At 38.6% G+C, this 20,490-nt stretch overlaps 1 protein-coding gene across 2 annotated transcripts in view; it reads left to right on the forward strand.

Moving 5' to 3' along the window:
* The window catches only part of WNT2B (Wnt family member 2B), a 47,659-nt gene extending 34,293 nt beyond the window's left edge, over nt 1–13,366 (forward strand). For both annotated transcript variants that reach the window (XM_072137605.1, XM_072137606.1), the window contains exons 3-5: nt 3,420–3,697; nt 4,416–4,680; nt 12,226–13,366. In XM_072137605.1, the coding sequence (XP_071993706.1) occupies nt 3,420–3,697; nt 4,416–4,680; nt 12,226–12,455 (773 nt within the window). In that variant the 3' untranslated portion in view covers nt 12,456–13,366. The remainder of the gene's footprint in view (nt 1–3,419; nt 3,698–4,415; nt 4,681–12,225) is intronic.
* Nucleotides 13,367–20,490: the final 7,124 nt, after the last annotated feature.

Below are 20,490 nucleotides of genomic sequence, written 5' to 3' on the forward strand. Positions count from 1 at the left end.
TGTGTTGCAAGACATGCATTCACATACACTGGGAAGAAAATGGTGAACTCAGCGGGGAAGCGACACATGCAGGATATCAGGTATCAAATGGGGTAAGCATACTTTTTACAAATCTTAGTAAAGTAGTTTCTCCTTTCTCCAAGCAAAACACATTTTATATCAGCACTGGCACAAAATAGAAGGAATTGTCTATGCAATTATATTCAGATTTCCATACAATATAAACTGCTCCATTTGGAAGAACCAATGCACTTTTTAATGCTTTGGAATTTGAATTTGCTACAATTGCCAGGTTGGAATTAAAAGTTTATGATATAGATTTCATTAAAGGTCATTTAGGTTTGGTATAGATTCCCATATTTTATTAAAATGAAAACACCTATACCAGTGTCACATCCACAAGTGCCCAATGTGAAGCACTTAAAGGGGTGCTCCAGCGACTTACAAGTTAGCCCCTATAGTACTTGGCAACACCATAGAGATGAATGTAGAATACAGCGCATGCACGAGAGGCGGGTCTTAATCTTGGGCTATGACGGGGGTGCAACGGAATGAAAACTCATACTTTTATTTTTCAAATGAATTTCAAAATGAATAGAAAATATATATACGAACAGCAGTTTATTTTGCTGCTGACGCACCCCACTGCAAACCCTATAATATGACCCGAACTATAATGTGCAATTTATAGTAAAAGTCTCTTTATATAGGGAAGAGACAACTTATGGACCCTTCTTACAAAATGATTGACCTCATAACCAACCCAAATCAGTCCAGTTATTAGACCAAGAAAAGATAAATCATGCCACCTTCACAAAAATCAAACCCACAACACACAAAAATTGTTATTTTGTTTGTTTTATATTTTTCCTAGAATTTTTATGTTATTACTATGATAATGATTTTAGCTGAAAATTGGATCTTTTCCAATTCTCTTCTATTTGTACATCACTATACACACTAGCATAACATTGGTCGTAAATTACCGTACAATAATTGTAAAATACAATATTTTATTGCTTGATGCTTTGAACTAACTTGCAGTCTGGATCTTTAAGAAGATATTTTGTTGAGCAGCCAGACTGTTAAAGAACAGTTGTCTGTTTCCTGTAAACAGGGCCGCCGCCTGTTGTGACCTGTCTCTCTGCTATCCTTCCTCTTCTACTGTTATGTGCTCAAATGTTACATAAATGAGACAAAGGGTCATCTCTGCTTATTGCTGCTCCATAAGCAGTGCAAGTTAAGGATGTCTCAGAACAACGGTGACATAGCTAAACAGTAATTGGATATGTAAATATTTGGATAAGGTGTAAGGTTATGGTGGAGGAACTGCCTTTAAGATAATATTTTTGAATCCAGGCACTAGATAAGGCAGTCTGCTTTTTACAAAGTCCACACAACACAAGCCATGTTAGAGATTATTCTTAGTCATGTACCTAAAAATATATTAAGAATATAAGAATTCCTGCAGTGGTTTAAAAAAGATTTAATCTCATACTGCATATCTATTGCATATACAGGCAGTCCCCGGGTTACATACAAGATAGGGTCTGCAGGTTTGTTCTTATGTTGAATTTGTATGTAAGTCGAAACTGTATATTTTATAATGGAAGTTCTAGACAATTTTGTTTCTTTTGCCCCAGTGACATTTGGAGTTTCAACATTTTTGGTGTAATTGGACCAAGAATGATCAATAAAGCTTCATTACAGACATCTTACAGCTGATCATTGCAGTTTGGGACTATAGTAAAGCATCCAGAGAGCTTCACCAGAGGTCACAGTGGGCAGAGGGGTCCGTCTGTAACTATGGGTTGTCTGTAAGTCGGGTGTCCTTAAGTAGGGGACCGCCTGTATTAGGGAAAAAGTTTAGAAATAATCATACAGCACTGTGAATATTTTTTAACTGTCTGATAGCCAGAATATTGTGAGTGATCCAAGAGTTATGGAAGTGTCATAAAAACACATTATGGTTGGAAAAACTCATTATTGACCCAATCCATATGTATATTAATGACTGGAATTTCATATGGTAAAGTGAGGGAGGTCAGAAAACCTCTTATGAAAGGTGTGAGTGGCTCAGCCAACAAAAAACTATATTAAGAAATAAAACATAAGCAAAGAGTAAAAACCAAGAGTGTTTAGTGCTAGCTTTATTAAAATATGCATGAATACAAAAATGATTCAGCATACTATGACTGTTGTAAGTACTACTAACTTTCTAACCAATTTAGGGTGTTCTTTATGGTGGTAATGAAAATATAAAAGGTTAAGTAACTGGAAACTATGTATCAAAATTATAGCAACACGTCAACAAGTCCTCCTGAAGTTTATATGGTAGTAAATTACATACTGCTGCCTAGAAAACATGCTGTTGCGTGATCTCCTTCGGAGCCCACTTGACAGAATCCTAATTAAGTACATAGCTTCACCACATTGTTTCTTCAGCACGGTACCTAAGCTTGACAGGTACTCTTGACACCCTCATGTTTTTCATTTATTATGTTTTTCACAACTCTTTAAATGCTCTGTAAATTAAAAACCATCAAATACCAGACACCATTTCCAGAAGAGCCTTGGAATTTTTTCCATGATTTTTTTTTCTTGGATTTATGGTACATTTGAGATCGGTGATTCTTGAAGATGTTCTTTAGTAAGAGATAAAAGTCAACCAGTTGGTGAATCTCCCCAGCAGGGGATAGAGCTCTCACAACAGCTGTTTATTGTTAAACCAAGAAATCACATGGTAATATGAAGTATGATCATATACCTGGATATTAGTAGTTTAATATTTTGAGATTTATCATCACATTAAGATGTAATTATTCAATCAGTCTAAACAGAAGGATATGGTTACAAGGCCACAAGTTTTTCTTCATGCAAAAGAGCATGCTATACTTCAATAATGTACAAAGTGAAGTGACCTCACCCTATAGGTTTAAAGATGAACCAGATTTATCAGTTTATTAATTGGGCGCAGATTAAAATCGACACAGTCTGCAGCAAGAGTGAAAAATCACATGTTGATAAATTCCCCTCAATTTATCTATAACTTTCTATTTAATTGCTAAATCCTCTATATTTTCGCCGTTGTAGTCCAGTTCTCATTTTTGGGATCTTCTTCAAATAATGTTGTTTTTTCCTATAGTATTTTTATTTCTATTCAGTTTGTTGGTTATTATGCTTCAAAAGAGATACGATCCGATTGAGGTAAACGGGCAAAGGAGCAATCACAAATACACTCTGCAAGTAGCATGGTCAATACACATGATGTATTAGGAATTAGAATTATTGAGGTGGTCTTTCCTGGTCTTTTGTCTTCTATATTTATTCTAACGATCTAAATTAAGTACATGCTTTATACTGATTTTTTAAGTGATCTATTATAGTCTTAAAAGTAACTTTATTTGTGTCTCTTGTAGGCAGCCGAGAAGCAGCTTTCGTCTATGCAATTTCCTACGCTGGAGTGGTGTATGCAATTACTCGTGCTTGCAGTCAAGGGGAATTGAAATCATGTAGCTGTGACCCAAAAAAGAGAGGACGCTCCAAGGATGATAGGGGGGAGTTTGACTGGGGAGGCTGCAGTGACAACATTGACTTTGGAATTGAATTTGCTAAGGATTTTGTGGATGCCAAGGAAAGAAGAGTCAGGGATGCCCGGGCATTGATGAACTTGCACAATAACCGCTGTGGACGAATGGTAAGTTGCTCTGAAACTTTTGGACTGATATAAGAAGCCAAAAAGTCCATCAAGCTTATGTCTATCCATTTCCATTTTCTATCTATTTCCAGATGTCCAGATCTGGGCATAACATTTTAACATTTTCAACTATTAATGCTATTTTCAAAAAACCCACTTGAGGTTGAGGCAGAAATATTTTGTGCAATAAATACATTTCCATGCTGGGTTATTTATGTTCCTCCAGGTTAGAGAGAATAAATAGTTATGGTTTCAAAGGGAGTCATAAGATAACATCTAAAGAGGAGGGGGTTTATGGGAAACATTAATCTGCCAGATTTTCTAGGTCCATAATGCAGCATCATCTGCAAATTGGATGTTTTAGATTCTTTAGCAGTATAATTGCTTTATCAGCCCCCATGTTACAAATAATTTTAGATAGAACCATATTGTAGTATTAGGGTTGTCAGGTTTACAAAGATTTGCAAGCTTAGAATATGGAATTTTTTATAAAATTGTAAGCATCATTATATTTGGGACACTTAGGTGCTCATTTACTAAACACCCCTTACCCCGGTAAAAGAAAGCTTACAAAATAAAACCCCTTCCTGACTAAATGATATAAGGTTCCATGAATCATACTACTGTGATTGTAAAAGCTTATCTTATGTATAGTGAGTGCTAATAAACCTTTGTTTTATGTGATGTTCCAATCTAATTCCTGTCTTATGTCTCACAGGCAGTAAAACGTTTCATGAAGCTTGAATGTAAGTGTCACGGGGTCAGTGGGTCATGCACATTAAGGACTTGTTGGAAGGCTATGTCAGATTTTCGAAAAACAGGAGACTTTCTAAGAAGAAAATACAATGGAGCAATCCAGGTCACCATGAATCAAGATGGGGCTACCTTCACAGTGGCCAATCAGAATTTTAGAAAACCCACTAAAAAGGACCTTGTCTACTTTGAGAATTCTCCAGATTACTGTGTGATGGACAAGTCTGCAGGTAAGATTCATTGTCTTGGCTTTGTAGAGAAACAACTCACTAAAGTGCTGTAGATGCCCTCAGGCTTTCAGAAGATAACTCTTGCAAAACTCATCACTTGTTTGATCTTCTGGCAGCCAAAACATAACGTAATCAGGCACTTCCTCTTGGTTAAAAGTCTCCAGGGAAAAGCAGCTTTGATATATCAGATCTCTATCATTTTATTGGGCATTATCATTTTGTAGCCATATTACATTACCATTCCCCACAAAACAAGCTTTCTTTGATGATGGAGACGTTACCTCACAAGTTATTACATAAGAATCTGTCTTTTGGGTGCAAATGATGCATTGTGTGATCATTTTCGTTAGATGTATCAAAGAAATCCACTGGAAAAATTCTAGTATCATATGTAGTTCATACATATGAGTCAACCATTTTAATATCCTGAGACATTAAAGAAAATCTACCATCAAAATTTAAGCATGATAAATCAGGGGCAGTTACTCATAGATCCAGGCACCATGACTGTGATAATCTTATATTTGTTACCCATGGCCTCTTTCCTTCTAAACTTTTAAATTAAGTTAATTATATACATTATCAGAGCCCATCAGTCCTGCAGAGTCACAGGCTGTTACAATGAGCAGAACATGCCTCACCCAAACCCATTCTCTCTCCCTCCGCCTGTGTAATCTTGAAGCAGCAGAAAGTGCAGAGGGGAAAACCTGCTCTGTGCATTGTTACAGCCTGTGAAGATGTAGCACTGAAGGCCTTCAGAAACATCAACATTCTTTATCATGTTTGATTTTGATAATATATTTTCTTTAATGAATAATATGCTAACAGATATCATTGGTCTCAACGAAACTTGATGTCCTAAAAATGCTTCTCTTGTCATCCATTATGACGACCAACAAATGTATGAACTGGGATGAAATTTCATATTACTGAAATATTATCTTTTTCCAGAAATACAATAATATTAATTGCAACTGATTTTTGAAAGTTTCGATCCTTAAATATGTAGAAAACAAAAAGAAATCTAAGCAAAATTCAATATCTACTAAATGCAATAGAGTTATCAGTTGGAGGTTAGGAATAAAAAGGATCAATTGTGAATATATTAAACGTTCACTTATATTATCTCAATTAAACTATCAATAAATTCTCGTATATAGAAGAAAAATTGAAATCATGGGTTGGCACACTGGGCTATGTTCAAATCCAATTAATCTATTTATAAAAAAATAGAGAAACTTGAAGATACATTTGTCAATGTCATTCCAGCCTTATTTCTTTATTGTGTATTCTTAATTAATTTGTATCAATTTGTATTAAATCAAATCAGGGCATTTACTTGCGGTGCATAAACATAGGTCCCATTAAAAGTTTGTATTTAACAATTTTAATCTTAATAAGCCCCTTTGCCTCCGGTCTTATACATTATGTCTTGCCATTTCTTGGCTCTAAATACTCACACTTCTATATACAGTACTATAACTCCCCTATGCACCCGCTCTTATATGTTATTATGACACCTCTGTGTCTCACTCCTAAAGACTAACCCTATATACTATGAACCTAATTCCTCCCCTATAATTCTCTGGGATTTCCTGGGCCGCCATTCCTATAATTTATGAAAGACAGTCAAGTCTGTGGCAGCATTCTGGCCAAAGATGAGATTAATAAAACTTTTGATAAATGCAAAAAGATTCCTTCTCCGGAGGTTGGTTCCCAGTCCTCAAGTGCCTAAGGGCAAGTACAGCCCTAAATACATTATGAATTATATTGCATGAACTCAGTGTTGCAAGCATGTTATAGTAAGACCAAGCAGTGAGTAAATTATTTTCACAGCACGATCTCTCCTGTCGTGTGGATAGCTGTAGGAACCATATCTGCTTTGAATTACAGCTGAAGACATAGAATTTTTTAGCATTCCTCTTTATGGTTCTAATATGTCAATGAATTTTGCCAGTCCACTGTAAAAGGAGTTGGGTAGGCTTAAGAAAAAAAATACTATGCACTTTCCATGTCCAAACAATGTAAGGCCAACTCACTACTCCATATGCAACAGCTCCCTCGGTGCTCGGAGAACACTTGAAACGTCCTCAAGTATAAAACAGAAGAAAAACCAACGTGCTTAGACCAATAAGAACTTAACCATGGTTGGTTTCTCCACTGTGAGTGGGTGCATGTATACTGCTCTATGATGGATTTAAAACGTACGGAATAAAGGACAAAATGTTATCTATCTTCCAAGAAGATGAAGGAGTACTTTTTTTCTTCTGTTTTATACTGGAGTGCACTTTCTAAATTTCAGAACACCAGAGCCAACTGAGGCTTTTGAAAAATAAAAGAATATTGAATTCAAGAATAACAAAGTAGAGTTAGAATGAGGTTCAAGTAGTGAGAACTAGAGACAATGATGAGAAGCAGAGATGTCACACTTTATGGTAAGGATTTGTCACGAGCTAACAAATGGTGCAGCAGCGCATAATGTCAACACCCCCCCCCTCCACCGGATAAACAAAGAGGCTACAGCTCCTCTAGTGCTATAACCTTCAACAAAACAGGCATATGTTACAGCTACTGCATAACTGCAGGGAAAAAGTGTGGAAGTGGCATAGGGTTGTAAATAATTACTTGCTGTCTAATTTCTTATTACAAGAAATGGGCCATTACAAAGCAAATCAATGTTGGCGTCCAACAAGGGGAGACATAACTGTTGAAAATTTAAACTGATCAGGGAAGAAGATGGAATAGGGCATCAAGAAATCTTATGGCACCGCTGTGCTGACGAGAGAAAACAGGAATATTACCTGGACGGTCTCTTGTTCAGTGCATTTTCATAAAATTCCATTCATTATATGAGTCACCTTGAGATAAGTGATGACTGGACTTCTTTCTCATTAGCTGAGAAAGGTATAATGGCTTCACATTTCTTTAGTCTCTGAAGTTCATTTTGCCAAAGAGAAAATTTTCCAAATCATCCTGTGAGTAGTCCATTCCCTAAGGGGATATTGAACAATTTCAAAAGTTTAAATCTCTTGACTCTTGCTGTAGGGAGATAAAGGAGACCACACAGCGAAAGATGAAAAGGAGTTTATTACCTAAAGAATGCAATGCCATTTAGACATGCAGCGGATAAAGAACAAAACCTGGAGAAGTTGAATGCTCAAATGTTGCAACTTCTAGGAGCTAAGGAGTTCTTGGTAGCTATACATGTGTGGATTACAATATATAGCTGGTAATTTGTTTAGATTTTGTTAGGTTAGATCTAAGCATGTTCTGACCAATTATTCAGCATTAATTTAATAAGCTAAATGAATATATAGATCACCTAGCCAGCTTAGTATTTTCCTTTAAGTCAACTAGTTTAGTAAGTGGAAGACCAATTAGTAGGGAGTTACAGTAGTCTAGTCTCTTTCATGCAGCAAATGCGAGCAAGAGATTGCATATATACGGTGCAAAGAGAAGTTGAAGTCCAGCACAAGCCCAAGACAGCAGGCCTGTTTTCGCGGTGCTATAGTGATCCAACAAACCCATATTCGATTGGACGAAGCACTGTCTCCAGGCATTTGTATGGCATCTGTAAACACAATACAAACAGCACATGTGGCCACACCCTAATATAGCACCTGGTGCTAATTTCCTCAATTATCTGACAAACCCTATTTAACTGGCAGCCTAACTTTCTGTTTTTCACTGAATTTGAAAAAATGGTGTATCATTCCAAAGTAACTGAAACCTTTCGGCACTAGGTTGTTCAAATGAAGGCCAAAGAGTGATCCTATAAGCCATAGTCATAGAAGTTGGTTGTTCAGAGTAGATGATTTCTAGAATATTACATATTTACAACAACACAAACTCATTCACGTCCCCCAAAAAGGCTGGTCACTAGAAAGACAAATGCGAGAGAGGACAGGATAATGCGGATAATCTCCTTGGGTAATCGTTTCAAAAATGCAGCTGGAATTGCTCTCCAGTTCAGCACTGGACAATGTAAAATTCTGTCTCATTCTACACTGTCTCCATGTTTAAGAGAATTTGGACTGAAAGCCCACACTGCAGTGACCATACCGCTCATTATCAGAACGAATCAAAAGGGATAGACTCACCTTTGCTGAGAAGCATGTTGTGGGGACAGAGGAAAAGTGGTCCACAGTTCATTTTAGTGATGATAGAAAGTTTAATTTATTTGGATCTCATGGGAAATATTATTAAACTTTAGAAAGACTGAACCCAAAGTGTGTAAAGAAGGAGGAAGTGTCATGATATGGGGAATATTTTTTCCTCTCATACAGCTACATAGTCAATGCAAGTGTGTATCAGAAGCTTCTTCAACAACAGGTGGTCCCTTCCTTGTGTTCTTCACTCAATCCATAAGTTTTCATGCAGGTCAATAGCAAAGGGGTTAAGCAGTTCCTTGAAACAGAAAACATTGAAAACCCCAGTCATTCGGCAGCCAGCAACTTGATGCAGGAGGCTCTTTGCTGCTCACTCACATAACTTTATTCATGCTGCTTTGTCTGCAGTATGTTTTTTTCTGGGGATGCTGGGAATTTACTCATCCTCAGCAGACCACAGGAATGCATCAGCACTGGCTGTCTTGGGTCACCCATCTGGTTCCAACAGAGTGCCATAAGCACCGGCACAGGCGTTGTCAAAGCACCGTTAAGCTTAAAGCGCTGGTACCCTCAGTACTGTGTACAGCGATCTCTCGGCTAAAGCAAACTACAATGAGACAATAAGCGGATATACTAAGACGCCGAAGCCTCTTGGTATATTTAGCACAATGTGAGGGGAGAGTATCAAGTACTGGCACTTGATGCTCTCCCCTCACATCGTGCTGACAGATCTCCGCCATTATAAGAAAACAAAGATGCTAATATTTTGAAAGCATTAAATGCACATTATTATTAATCAATGATTATCATCACTGATATTATTCAGTCATGTTATGTTGATATTATTTATCAACAATATGGTGATATTTTATTGTCAATATAGTTGTATTTTCCTGCCAAAGGTTGTAATATTTAGTTAGGATATGGTGTTGTTATTCAGATTGTGTGTGGTAGTGTACATTGGCTGTGCATTTGGTAACAATGTTTTATGTCACTAAGGCTGCATTCACACTGCCGCATGGGGGACGTATATACGTCCCCCATGACGGCAATGGGCGCACGGCGCCCTACGGGAGCTACGTACCGCTCCGTACCCCGTGAAAAAATAGGACATGCCGCCGTGCGCCATGTATCCCTATGGAGAGGGGCGGGGGTGAGCAGCGCTCTCCCCCTCCTCCTCTCCCAGCGCAATGCCGGGTGCCCGCCTTGCTACTGTACAGCGGGCAATGGTAGTGTGAATCCAGCCTAAGAGACATTTATTGCTTAACATAATAATATACACCTAACCTGCTGCAGAACCTCATAATGCACACCTCAGCTGCAGCAGAACATCAAAATATACACATCAGCTACTGCAGGATCTTATAATACATACATCGGCTGCTGCAGAACTTCATAATACACACCTCAGCTGCTGCAGAACATCACAATACACACCCTAGCTCCTGCAGAACATCATCATACACACCTCCGCTGTAGCATTTTCTTATAAACAGTATATGTAAAATAAAAAATTGGCCCTACCCTCTGATCATTTGGACTAAGTAACGACATGGTGCCAATATAATTTCTCAGTCTGCCATTTGCCTGATTAAGTAAAAGCCTAGACCTTAATCAAAATGAGAATCTGTGGTTAGACTTTGCTGTTCACTAGCGTAAACAATCTATGATGGAGCTTAATTGGTTTTGCCTTGATTAATGGGCAAAATCAAAGGGTTACAATGGTCAAGTGCCCTTGACTCAGCAACCCATTTGTAGCAACCCATTTCATGCTCATATGATAATTTGTGTATTTGGTACACCGTAAGCAGTAAGGGCTAGGATGTAGCCATTGCAAGAAAGGAACTAAAATGGGGATATAAATAGAAAGTGCAGTGAAAACAAAGGGAGTTTTGGGGAGATTTTCATTTTGACAAATGATACATTTATTGTATTTGTATTTTCATACTGTGTCTAGAATTAACTTTTTTCAATAAATGACAAGGTAGGTCTTGTTTGTGACTAAAACAAAAAGGTCAGCATTTGCCATCCATGGACATCAATGAGCTTTTCATGCCCATGGCCCTCTCACAGGTTTACCAGTTGTAAACCAGCTGATTTTGGTAGTTACAATCCATTATTTACCAGAAACACCCCATAACAGCTGTTGAGATGTTCCAACCCAGTTGTCTATCACAATTTCACCCAAAGTTATTAAGGAATCCTATCCTATCACGAACACATCAACAAGATAATCTGTTTTTCTCTTTAATGTTTGTGTTTTTTTAATTCTATAAATGAACATTGATAGTATACAAAAGTATTCATACACCTTGAACCTTTCCTCATTTTTAAATGTTACAGCCACAAACTAAACTATATTTTATAATGATATTTTATGTGATAGAGCAACACAACGTGTCAAGTATTACTGAAGTGTAAAGAAAATGATACATACCTTTTTCAAATTTCCAAGACTCAGACCTGTGTTAGAGAACATTAGTGAACAATCAGCGCCATTAACACCAATGAACACTCCAGACCATGCAGGGATGAAGTTGTAGCAAAGTGTATTACAGGGTGAGACTTTAAAATAGTATCCCAAACTTTGAACATCTTAGAGAGCACTGTTCAATCCATCTACTGTAAATGATAGGAGCATGGCCCAACTGCTATTCTTCCGAATCTGACAACCAAGACAAGAAGAGCACTAATTAGAGAAGCTGCAAATATCCTCAGATAGATTAGGTGGCAGAATATGCCCACAGCACCACTACTAATTGTTTACTCCAAAAATATGGCCTTTATAGAAGAATGGCAAGCAGAAAGTCAATTGCTAGGTGTGGAGGAAAGCCAACACTGCACATCACCCTGAACACACCATCTCCACTTGAAGCATGTTGACAACAGCATCATGTTATAAGGCTGCTTTAGATCAGCAGGGACTGGAGTCTGTAAAAGTTGATGGGATGATGAATGGAAACAAAATACAGGAAAACCTTGGAAAGAAAACCTCACAGATGCTGTAAAAGACTTAAGACTAGGGCATACCAACAGGACAGAGACCCAAAATATACAGCAAAAAAAATGCAATCAAATGGTTTAAATCACATTCATGTGTTAAAATGCTCCCGTAAAATGCTCCCAGTCCTAAATCACATTAAGAATCTGTAGCTTTACTTGATACCGGTAATTGCTGTTCACAAACATTCTCCAACCAATCTGACTAGCTAGAGCTATTTTGCAAAGAAGAATGGGGAAAACCAATAGAATCCAATAGAATTTCAGCTGTCTCTACAGCTAAAGGTGGTCCTACAAAGACACACTTGATATGTTTTGAAATATACACATATCCTTTGCCACAAATATTTGATATTATGTTATGTTCATGTAAGTTCAAATGACCAATTTAATTGCCGAGACAAGTAAATACATTAATTTGTTGCTCTTTTTGTAGGCTCGTTGGGCACCGCCGGAAGAGTATGTGACAAGGTCTCCCGTGGGACAGATGGCTGTGAAGTTATGTGTTGTGGAAGAGGCTATGATACCACCCGAGTTACCCGGACAACAAAATGCGAGTGTAAATTTCACTGGTGTTGTGCCGTGCGCTGTAAAGAATGCGAGGAGACAGTGGACGTGCACACGTGTAAAGCTCCAAAAAGGGCGGAATGGCTAGACCAGACTTGAATTAAAGCAAGGCCTGTTCCTCGGACAACAAGTCCTGGGCCCCGCGGGATTCTGGGTATACATGTAGTATGGCTGCATGGCTTCTTATTTAAGTAATTCTGCAAGGCACTAAAGACAAGACTATACTTCCCAGGATGTGGTGTGGACCTTCTAATGAAGGCAAGCTAGGAACCAATTATTTTGTATGAGAAGTTTGAAAAAAAAATAAAAAATGGTTCTCAAATTGTGATTCCTGGTCTACAAGTGGTACTCACCATTCTGCTGCTTTACAGCTTTCTCCTGCTGTGTGGCTTTTATCATTAATGGAGTCTGGCCCTTATATGCAAGTGCTACAAGTATACATACATATATTGAATACAGAAGCAAAATGAAAGTAACATTCTGCAGAAGTCTCTAAGTAATCACGTTTTTGGGAACCACTGCAGTGAAAGTTCTTCACTTTTAGAATCATGGATACAATTCACTGGAAGGATGTAGCTGCACTTATCATGTACACATTGACATTTTTATGGTTACAGACATCCTTATGCTTGGATAACAGCAATTTAGGTTTATGGGAATATGTTTGAACTAGTGACGTCGATAGCCTTTATGAAGCTGCTTGAACGGCCTTGGAGATTTTTAAAAAACTTCTCTTTGATGAACCTTCAGAAAATGTGCCAACTCCTAAAGTAAAAATGAATATTAAATAGAGACTGATACTGCTATTGAGGACTATGGATGTGCCTGGGACACCATCATTTTGTAAACTTGCTTGTATGATGTGTATACTGCTTTAATATTTTTTAAAAAAATCTATATAAACTTATATTGCATTCATTTTCTTGTGTTCTTTGCCCAACAAGGACCGTTTGTAGAACATTTATTTATTCATATACAGTGTAAAGAGGAACAGAATAAAATATTAGTGATACAGTTGAACTTGATGTTAGTTGCTTTTTTATAACATTTATTGTGTTCCCCACTTACTATAAGACAATAGCTAGTCATAAGAGATTCACACTTATCTCTGTAAATATGTGTAACTAGATATGAGGATCTAGGAGACACTATAGCGGGGACCACCCTTGATATTAAAGCGGTTGACAACTTTATGTCAAGTTTCTTGTAATGTGTGGAGAGCTAGATGGTAAGTAACTTACCATTATATATCGATTTATTGTTCTGCACAGCTTTCTATAAATGTAAACTCAACCCCCAGTTCAGAAAAGCTTTTTACCTCATCAGCTGTCATCAGCTGTCCTGTCAATAAAATGGCTAGAGATGGGGCGTCATGTGATCTTTTGATTATCCATGACCAATTTACCAATTTGGAAGGTAGATTGGTCATGACTCTCCTTCTGCTGCCATTATATGGACAGGAATGACAACTGATTAGATAAAGATTTTTAAAAAATTGTTTTATTGGAATAAATGTACTTTAGAAAAGGCACTTTAGAACTTTGCAAGAACGTCCCTCATGAAGTTACAATAATGACCTCAAAGGCCTTGGATAGTGACAAAAATGTTTTGGATGCTTTGTGGACGGTAATCAATTTCTGCATGCAGTAGTTTATGTGAACAAATACATAACATGAATCATGAAAACATTCATTTTGCACCAAATTCTCAGTGGTTTGTACAGAATTCACATTACACATATGTATATGTACAAATGTCTTGTCATTTCAGTTGGTATAGTGTGCCGCCCTTTATTGAAAGTGGAAAAAGAGAAGTATCATTACAAAAAAAAGTACAATTGGGGATTTCCCATCATACCTATACACATGTTAACTATGTCCTGGATAAGAGGCTGAACCTGGGGGTAGAGTAATAAGTGTGATTAGAGTCACACCAAACGCCTCACATGTGATAATATTTGTCAAGGCAATTTCTATGTTTGCATAGCAGAGATCCATAGGGAAGGGTTTGGTTGATGTGGCCTTTCCACATTCTCAGGGAAGAGTATTAGGCTCATACCAATGTAAGCAGATACATTTCTTTGGCATAAATGATTCTTGTAAAAATATCTGAAGGTAGTGTGTCCACGTTTCTTCGGATAGTAACCGGATAGTAAAAATATCTCTGATGTGCATGATCCTGTGAGGGATAGTAAGCCTGAAAGAAAGTCAGTGAGGAAGATATATCATAGTGTTTCTGCTGTCACTTTTTCATGTTTCCTGAAGTTGGATTACTTACCGTAATCATTTCAATGTGTCTTAAGTTTTTCCCTTTATGATACATGTGATGAATTGCCTGTTTAGTTTTACTTTTGCGAGTATTTGTGGTGTGCAACTTTTGTAGTCCCAAATAGTAGGACCTAAAAGTAAGTATGGGTCTAGCATGCTCTGTTTTGAGACTTATTAGGTGCAAGAATGGGACAATTCCAAGCCCAAAACTCGCACAAGTTGAACAAACATCTGGGGTACAAAGATAAATACAGCACACTGCATAACATCCTTGAGGCAGGTAACTTTGGTACTTCTGCACACACTCTGATGTCATGTGGCCGCATGTCCACAGCAGAGCCCACTTAAAAAAGAACTCTATACTTAGCTCCATTTTTTTCTCTTCCTGCGCACACACTATGATGTCAGCTGGCCGCGACACCACTGCATCATAGTGTGTGCATGCAGCCAGGAAGAGAAGAATACAGAGCCGCGGGGAGAAGAAGCTTAAGTATAGAGTAAATATAGGGTTTTTTTCACAGTGCTTTGCTGTGGACATGCGGCCACATGAGGTCATAGTGTGTGCAGAATCAAACACCGTACCAAAGTTAATGCAATGTGCTGTATTTCTCTTTGTAGCCCAGATGTTTGTTCATCTTGTGAGACTTTTGGACTTTGAAATTGTCCCATTCTTGCATCTAATAAGTCCCAAAACAGAGCATGCTGAGTAGTGTACACGCAGGCAGGAAGAGAAGAAGACAGAACCGCGGGGTGAAGAAGCTGGAGGTAAGTATACAGTTTTTTTTAAGTTTAAACTATTTGGCCATCCCCGATTGGGGACCACTGGTTTAAAAGATGTATATTGGTACATGACCTAATATGCTGCCCCCCTAACACACATTACAAAAAAAAAACTGGCCAACTGATTTAAAAAACAAGAAAGGTATGACAGAAAACCTTATCATGGGTCATGCACAATGCTTATGGTGAAGCCAAATCTGCAACAACATTTAAATTAAAAGTTCTGTGGTAGAATCACAGCAAAACCTATAAACAAAAAGTACAGACCAAAAGTTTGGACACCTTCTCAGAGTTTTCTGTATTTCCATGACTATAAAATTTGTAGATTCACACTAAAGGCATCAAAACTATGAATTAACACACATGGTATTACATACTTAACAAAAAAGTGTGAAACAACTAAAAATATGTCTTATATTCTAGGTTCTTCAAGGTAGCCACCTTTTGCTTTGGTTACTGCTTTGCACACTCTTGGCATTCTTTTGATCAGCTTCAAGAGGTAGTCACCAGTTAAGGTTCTCACATCACAGGTATGCCCTGTCAAGTTTAATAAAAGGGATTTCTTGCCTTATTCATGGGTTTGGGACCATAAGTTGTGTTCTGCAGAAGTCAGGTGGATACTGATAGTCTTACTGAATAGAATTTGTATTATGGCTAGAAAAAAAGCAGCTATGTAAAGAATAAAAAATGGCCATCATTACTTTAATCTCTTGACGCTCCGCCCCATAGGTGTGTGGCGCAGAGGTGCGGGGGGTGTAAGAAGAGGGCTCACGGGAAATTTTTTTCCAGCTTCCCAGTACACGCCATGGAATTAACGCCACGGAGAAGTAAAATTTGTTAATTTTTGAAGGTGGCAACTTAGAAATGAGCAAAAAACACCCTGCATCCTTAAGGGGTTAAGTAAAGAAGGTCAGTCAATCCAAAAAATAGGGAAAACTTTGAAAGTGTCCCCAAGAACCATCAAGCGCTACAAATAAACTGGCTGAAATGAGGATCACCCCAGGAAAGGAAGGACCAAGAGTTCAACCGAGTCACCAGCCTCAGAGTTCTAGCAGTAGACACATCTCTACAACATCTCTGCTGTGTGCAGCAGCCTTCATGGTAAAATAGCTGTTAGGCAACCATTGCTAAGGACAGGCAACAAGCACAAGAGACTTGTTTGGGCTAAAGAACAAAAGGAATGGAGATTAGATCAGAGAAAATCTGTGCGTTGGTCTGAAGAGTCCAAATTTGAGATCTTTGGTTCCAACCACCGTTTCTTTGTGTGACACAGAAAAGGTGAACAAATGGACTCTACATGCCTGGTTCCCACTGTGAAACATGGAGGTGGAGGAGGTGTGATGGTGTGGGGGTGCTTTTCGGGTTATTTATTCACAATTCAAGGTAAACTGAACCAGCATGGTTACCACCAGGGCCAGATTAAGGGTCCCAGCGGCATGGAGCACTTGATTTAGGATGGGGCCCCCCAGCTCGGCAGCCGATGTGGGACCCCTCCCACAACAAAATATGAAAAAAGATACCACATACTATGCTCTAGACATATTAGAAACAATGGTATCTTTAGTTCAGATTGGTTCATAAATTCTTTACTAAACCAATTCCAATTTTAGTCCATGACAAACCAAAAAAATACTACCGCCATACTATTACCAAATAATGATACCACAATACTGTTACCAATTAAAACTACCATATGACCAATATACCTAAGAATAGCGCTACAATTTCCAAACTATCCCCCCAAACTGCAACCCACAGCATCACCACAACATAAGGAAAATACCAACATCCTGATAATGAAGACAAGACTCTATACACAGACCAGAATAACCAATAATTTCCCAACTATATACTCCTTTTACTTTACCACCATATTGTTATAATACAAACACCACCAAGCAGAGGGCAATATCACTAATAAAACCTCTGTACAAGGCCCAAATAATAGCATTACATCATGATCATCACCAGTACATAATGACCGAATAATACTGCAATACTAAATACACACACAGAGCAGTATGTACCAGCATATAGTGACCATATAGTAGTAGACACCAGTGCTCCACAGAGGCTGCAGTATAATCTAATGATTTACAGATGACGTCGCTGATGTTGTTTCTTCCCTTCTGTCTGATCTTCCAGGCGACTTATGCCTGGAAATATGCCCCCCCTCCCAAACATACTCCATAATAAAACCAGTCTGGCCCCTGCAGATATCAAAGAATACATTGCGACCCATATACTACTATACTACCGTCCATCAATAAATAATACTGTACCCCTAATTATATATTATGCCCCCAATAAATTGCACAATATATGGTTCCCCATGACTTAATATGGCCCTCTTTAATGACTTAATTTACTTATTTATTTCCCTTTCTAATATACTCTGGTGACCCATGAATTTTAGATGCTAGCCCCCTCAAGTAATTATTTAATATACCGTCCCCCCAAAAAATCTAGGGTATGGTCACCTGTACCACTAGTGCAGGTGGCCATGCCTCAACCGGATCTCATTAGAGTTTCCAGTAAAGTCATTGCTCACTGCAAACGCAAATGCGTCAGGGCCAAGGGACATGTACAGGGATACATGTGACCGCACCTGTATTATACAGGGCCTCCTCCTCAATTAATTATTTAATATACAGCCTCCCCTTTGTGAACTATGTTATATTGGCTCAAATAATTGTTAAATATATTGGGAGCCCTCTCCATAAATTATTTCATATGCTGCCCCCCACCATTAATAATTTCATAAGCTGCCCCCCACCATTAATTATTTTGTATGCTGCCCCCATAATTAATTATTTCATGTGCTGCCGCCCCCACCATTAATTATTTCATATGCTGCCCCCCCCGCAACATTAGTTATTTTATATGCTCCCCCACCATTATACGGATGAAATAAAGAATTATTTCATATATTGGGCCCCCGGCCTTCAATCTTTTTGTTGCTGTTTAAATTTAAAAATCCTGTACTCACCTCTGCTCCCAGCGTCTTCTTTTGTCTTGAGGCTGCCGGATAGGAAGGGGTGCGTGGCCACGTGATGACCTCATCACGCGGCCACGCATCCAGGTTGAAAGAGCAATGTGCATCGGGGTTGTCTTCCGGCCACATTGCTCCACCTGCAGTAATAGTGCACTTTACAGTGACGGGCAGGAGCTTCCCGTCTGGACAGATGTAGACCCCTGTCTGACTGCCAGCTGTCCGCCGGGGCCCATTGTTGGGTCGAGCAGAAACCTAATCATTGGCGCTTTTGGAGGGCCAGGTTGGGGACCCCTTGCAAAATAATCTGGATCGTGGGGCCTGGCGCTGGTGGGGCATGGCTCCAAAAGCGCCAATGATGATCCAGCTCTGGTTACCAAAGCATCTTGAAGTGGCATGCTATTCCATCTGGTTTGGACCATTATTTATTTTTCAACAGGGCAATGACCCCAAACACACCTCCATTCTGTGTAAGGGCTATTTGACCAAGAAGGAGAATAATGGGGTGCTACGTCAGAAGACCTGGCCTCCACACCAGACCTAAAGCCAATCAAGATGGTTTAGGGTGAGCTGGACCGCAGGGTGAAGGTAAAAGTGCTAAGCATCTCTGTTAACTCCTTTAAGACAGTTGGAAGACCATTTCAGGTGACTACCTCTTGAAGCTGATCAAGAGAATGCCAAGAGTGTGCAAAGCAGTAATCAAAGCAAAAAGTGGCTACTGTGAAGAACATAGAATATAAGACATATTTTCAGTTTTTTCACACTTTTTTGTTAAGTATATAATTCCACATGTGTTAAATCATAGTTTTGATGCCTTCAGTGTGAATCTACAATTTTTATAGTCATGAAAATACAGAAAACTCTTTGAATGAGAAGGTGTGCCCAAACTCTTAGACTGTACTGTATATATATATATATATATATATGTATATATATATATATATATATATATAATATATATATATATTGTACATTTCAGATTCCTTTACGTCAAGTCTTTGTGGACCCAAAGACCTTGATGTCACATACAGTAAGATACTGAACTGTAGATTGGACACTTGTCCTTATATAATGTATATAATGCAGTGTGCGGCTATTCACTAAGATTGTGCACCTGAAATCATGAATGTGTCGCTTCCCCGTACAGGTCTGACAGATTTCACTATGTTTTTTGTGGTGCATCTTTAACATAGGGAGTGCAACACAATTTAAAAGTTAAATATGGCGCTCGGTCCAAATCAGTCAGACAGTACAATGGCACGCCCCCTAATCTGTGTCACATGGAAGCCAGCGCAGCTGCGCCACAAAAGAGTTGCGTGCAACACAATCGCAGCGCAGACACTTCTTAAAATCCTGTGCAAGACCTTTTAGCCCTGAAAAAGGTTCACAATCCAACAAAAGTGTGCAGTGTGACCCTTAATAAATGAGCCCCGGTGTCTGTGTATCAGCGAGAGCTTTGTCCTGGAATGTGAGGGGCTAGAAGCAGAGAGAGAAATCTCAGCTCCACGTCCGTCAGACAGAAAACCAAGATGGTCGCTAAAGTCAGAAGATACAGGGTCGGGAACCAGGGGCAACTGAAATTGTGTACACCGGGACTGATAGAGACAGGATGGAATTATATCTGTGAATTAGAGAATGTGTTATCCTGAGTACATTTAAGAAACTTGTCTTCATGGGAATTCCCCCAATTGTGTACTCACTAACAAAACATGCATGTGATAATTAAAAATTCCTTAAATAATCTTTACCCCCATATTTTTTCTTTAATGTCAAAAATGTCATATTATCATTTAAAAAAATCTATTTTATCCAGCTCATATAGGGGAATCTTTTCCCAACACTTTTTTCCCAAATCTTAGAGGAAAACTGTCAGGTCATTAAAACACTTTAGCTGCTCATAGAAAAGTAAGCAGCTACCTATCCTTCCCCCCGTTATAGCATTGTTAAATCTCTAGCTTTATCGGAAAATACCAATAAGCTAGGAAACGGTCTGATCGTCAGATCTTCTTTACAGCGGTCTGGCTTATTCATGAGGGCGGTTGAGAAGGCGGTGACTACAGCATTGAGCCTGGCATATGGTGTTGGAGTGACGATC

This window comes from Engystomops pustulosus, chromosome 2 (genome assembly GCF_040894005.1).
Source record: "Engystomops pustulosus chromosome 2, aEngPut4.maternal, whole genome shotgun sequence".
NCBI classification, from domain to species: domain Eukaryota; kingdom Metazoa; phylum Chordata; class Amphibia; order Anura; family Leptodactylidae; genus Engystomops; species Engystomops pustulosus.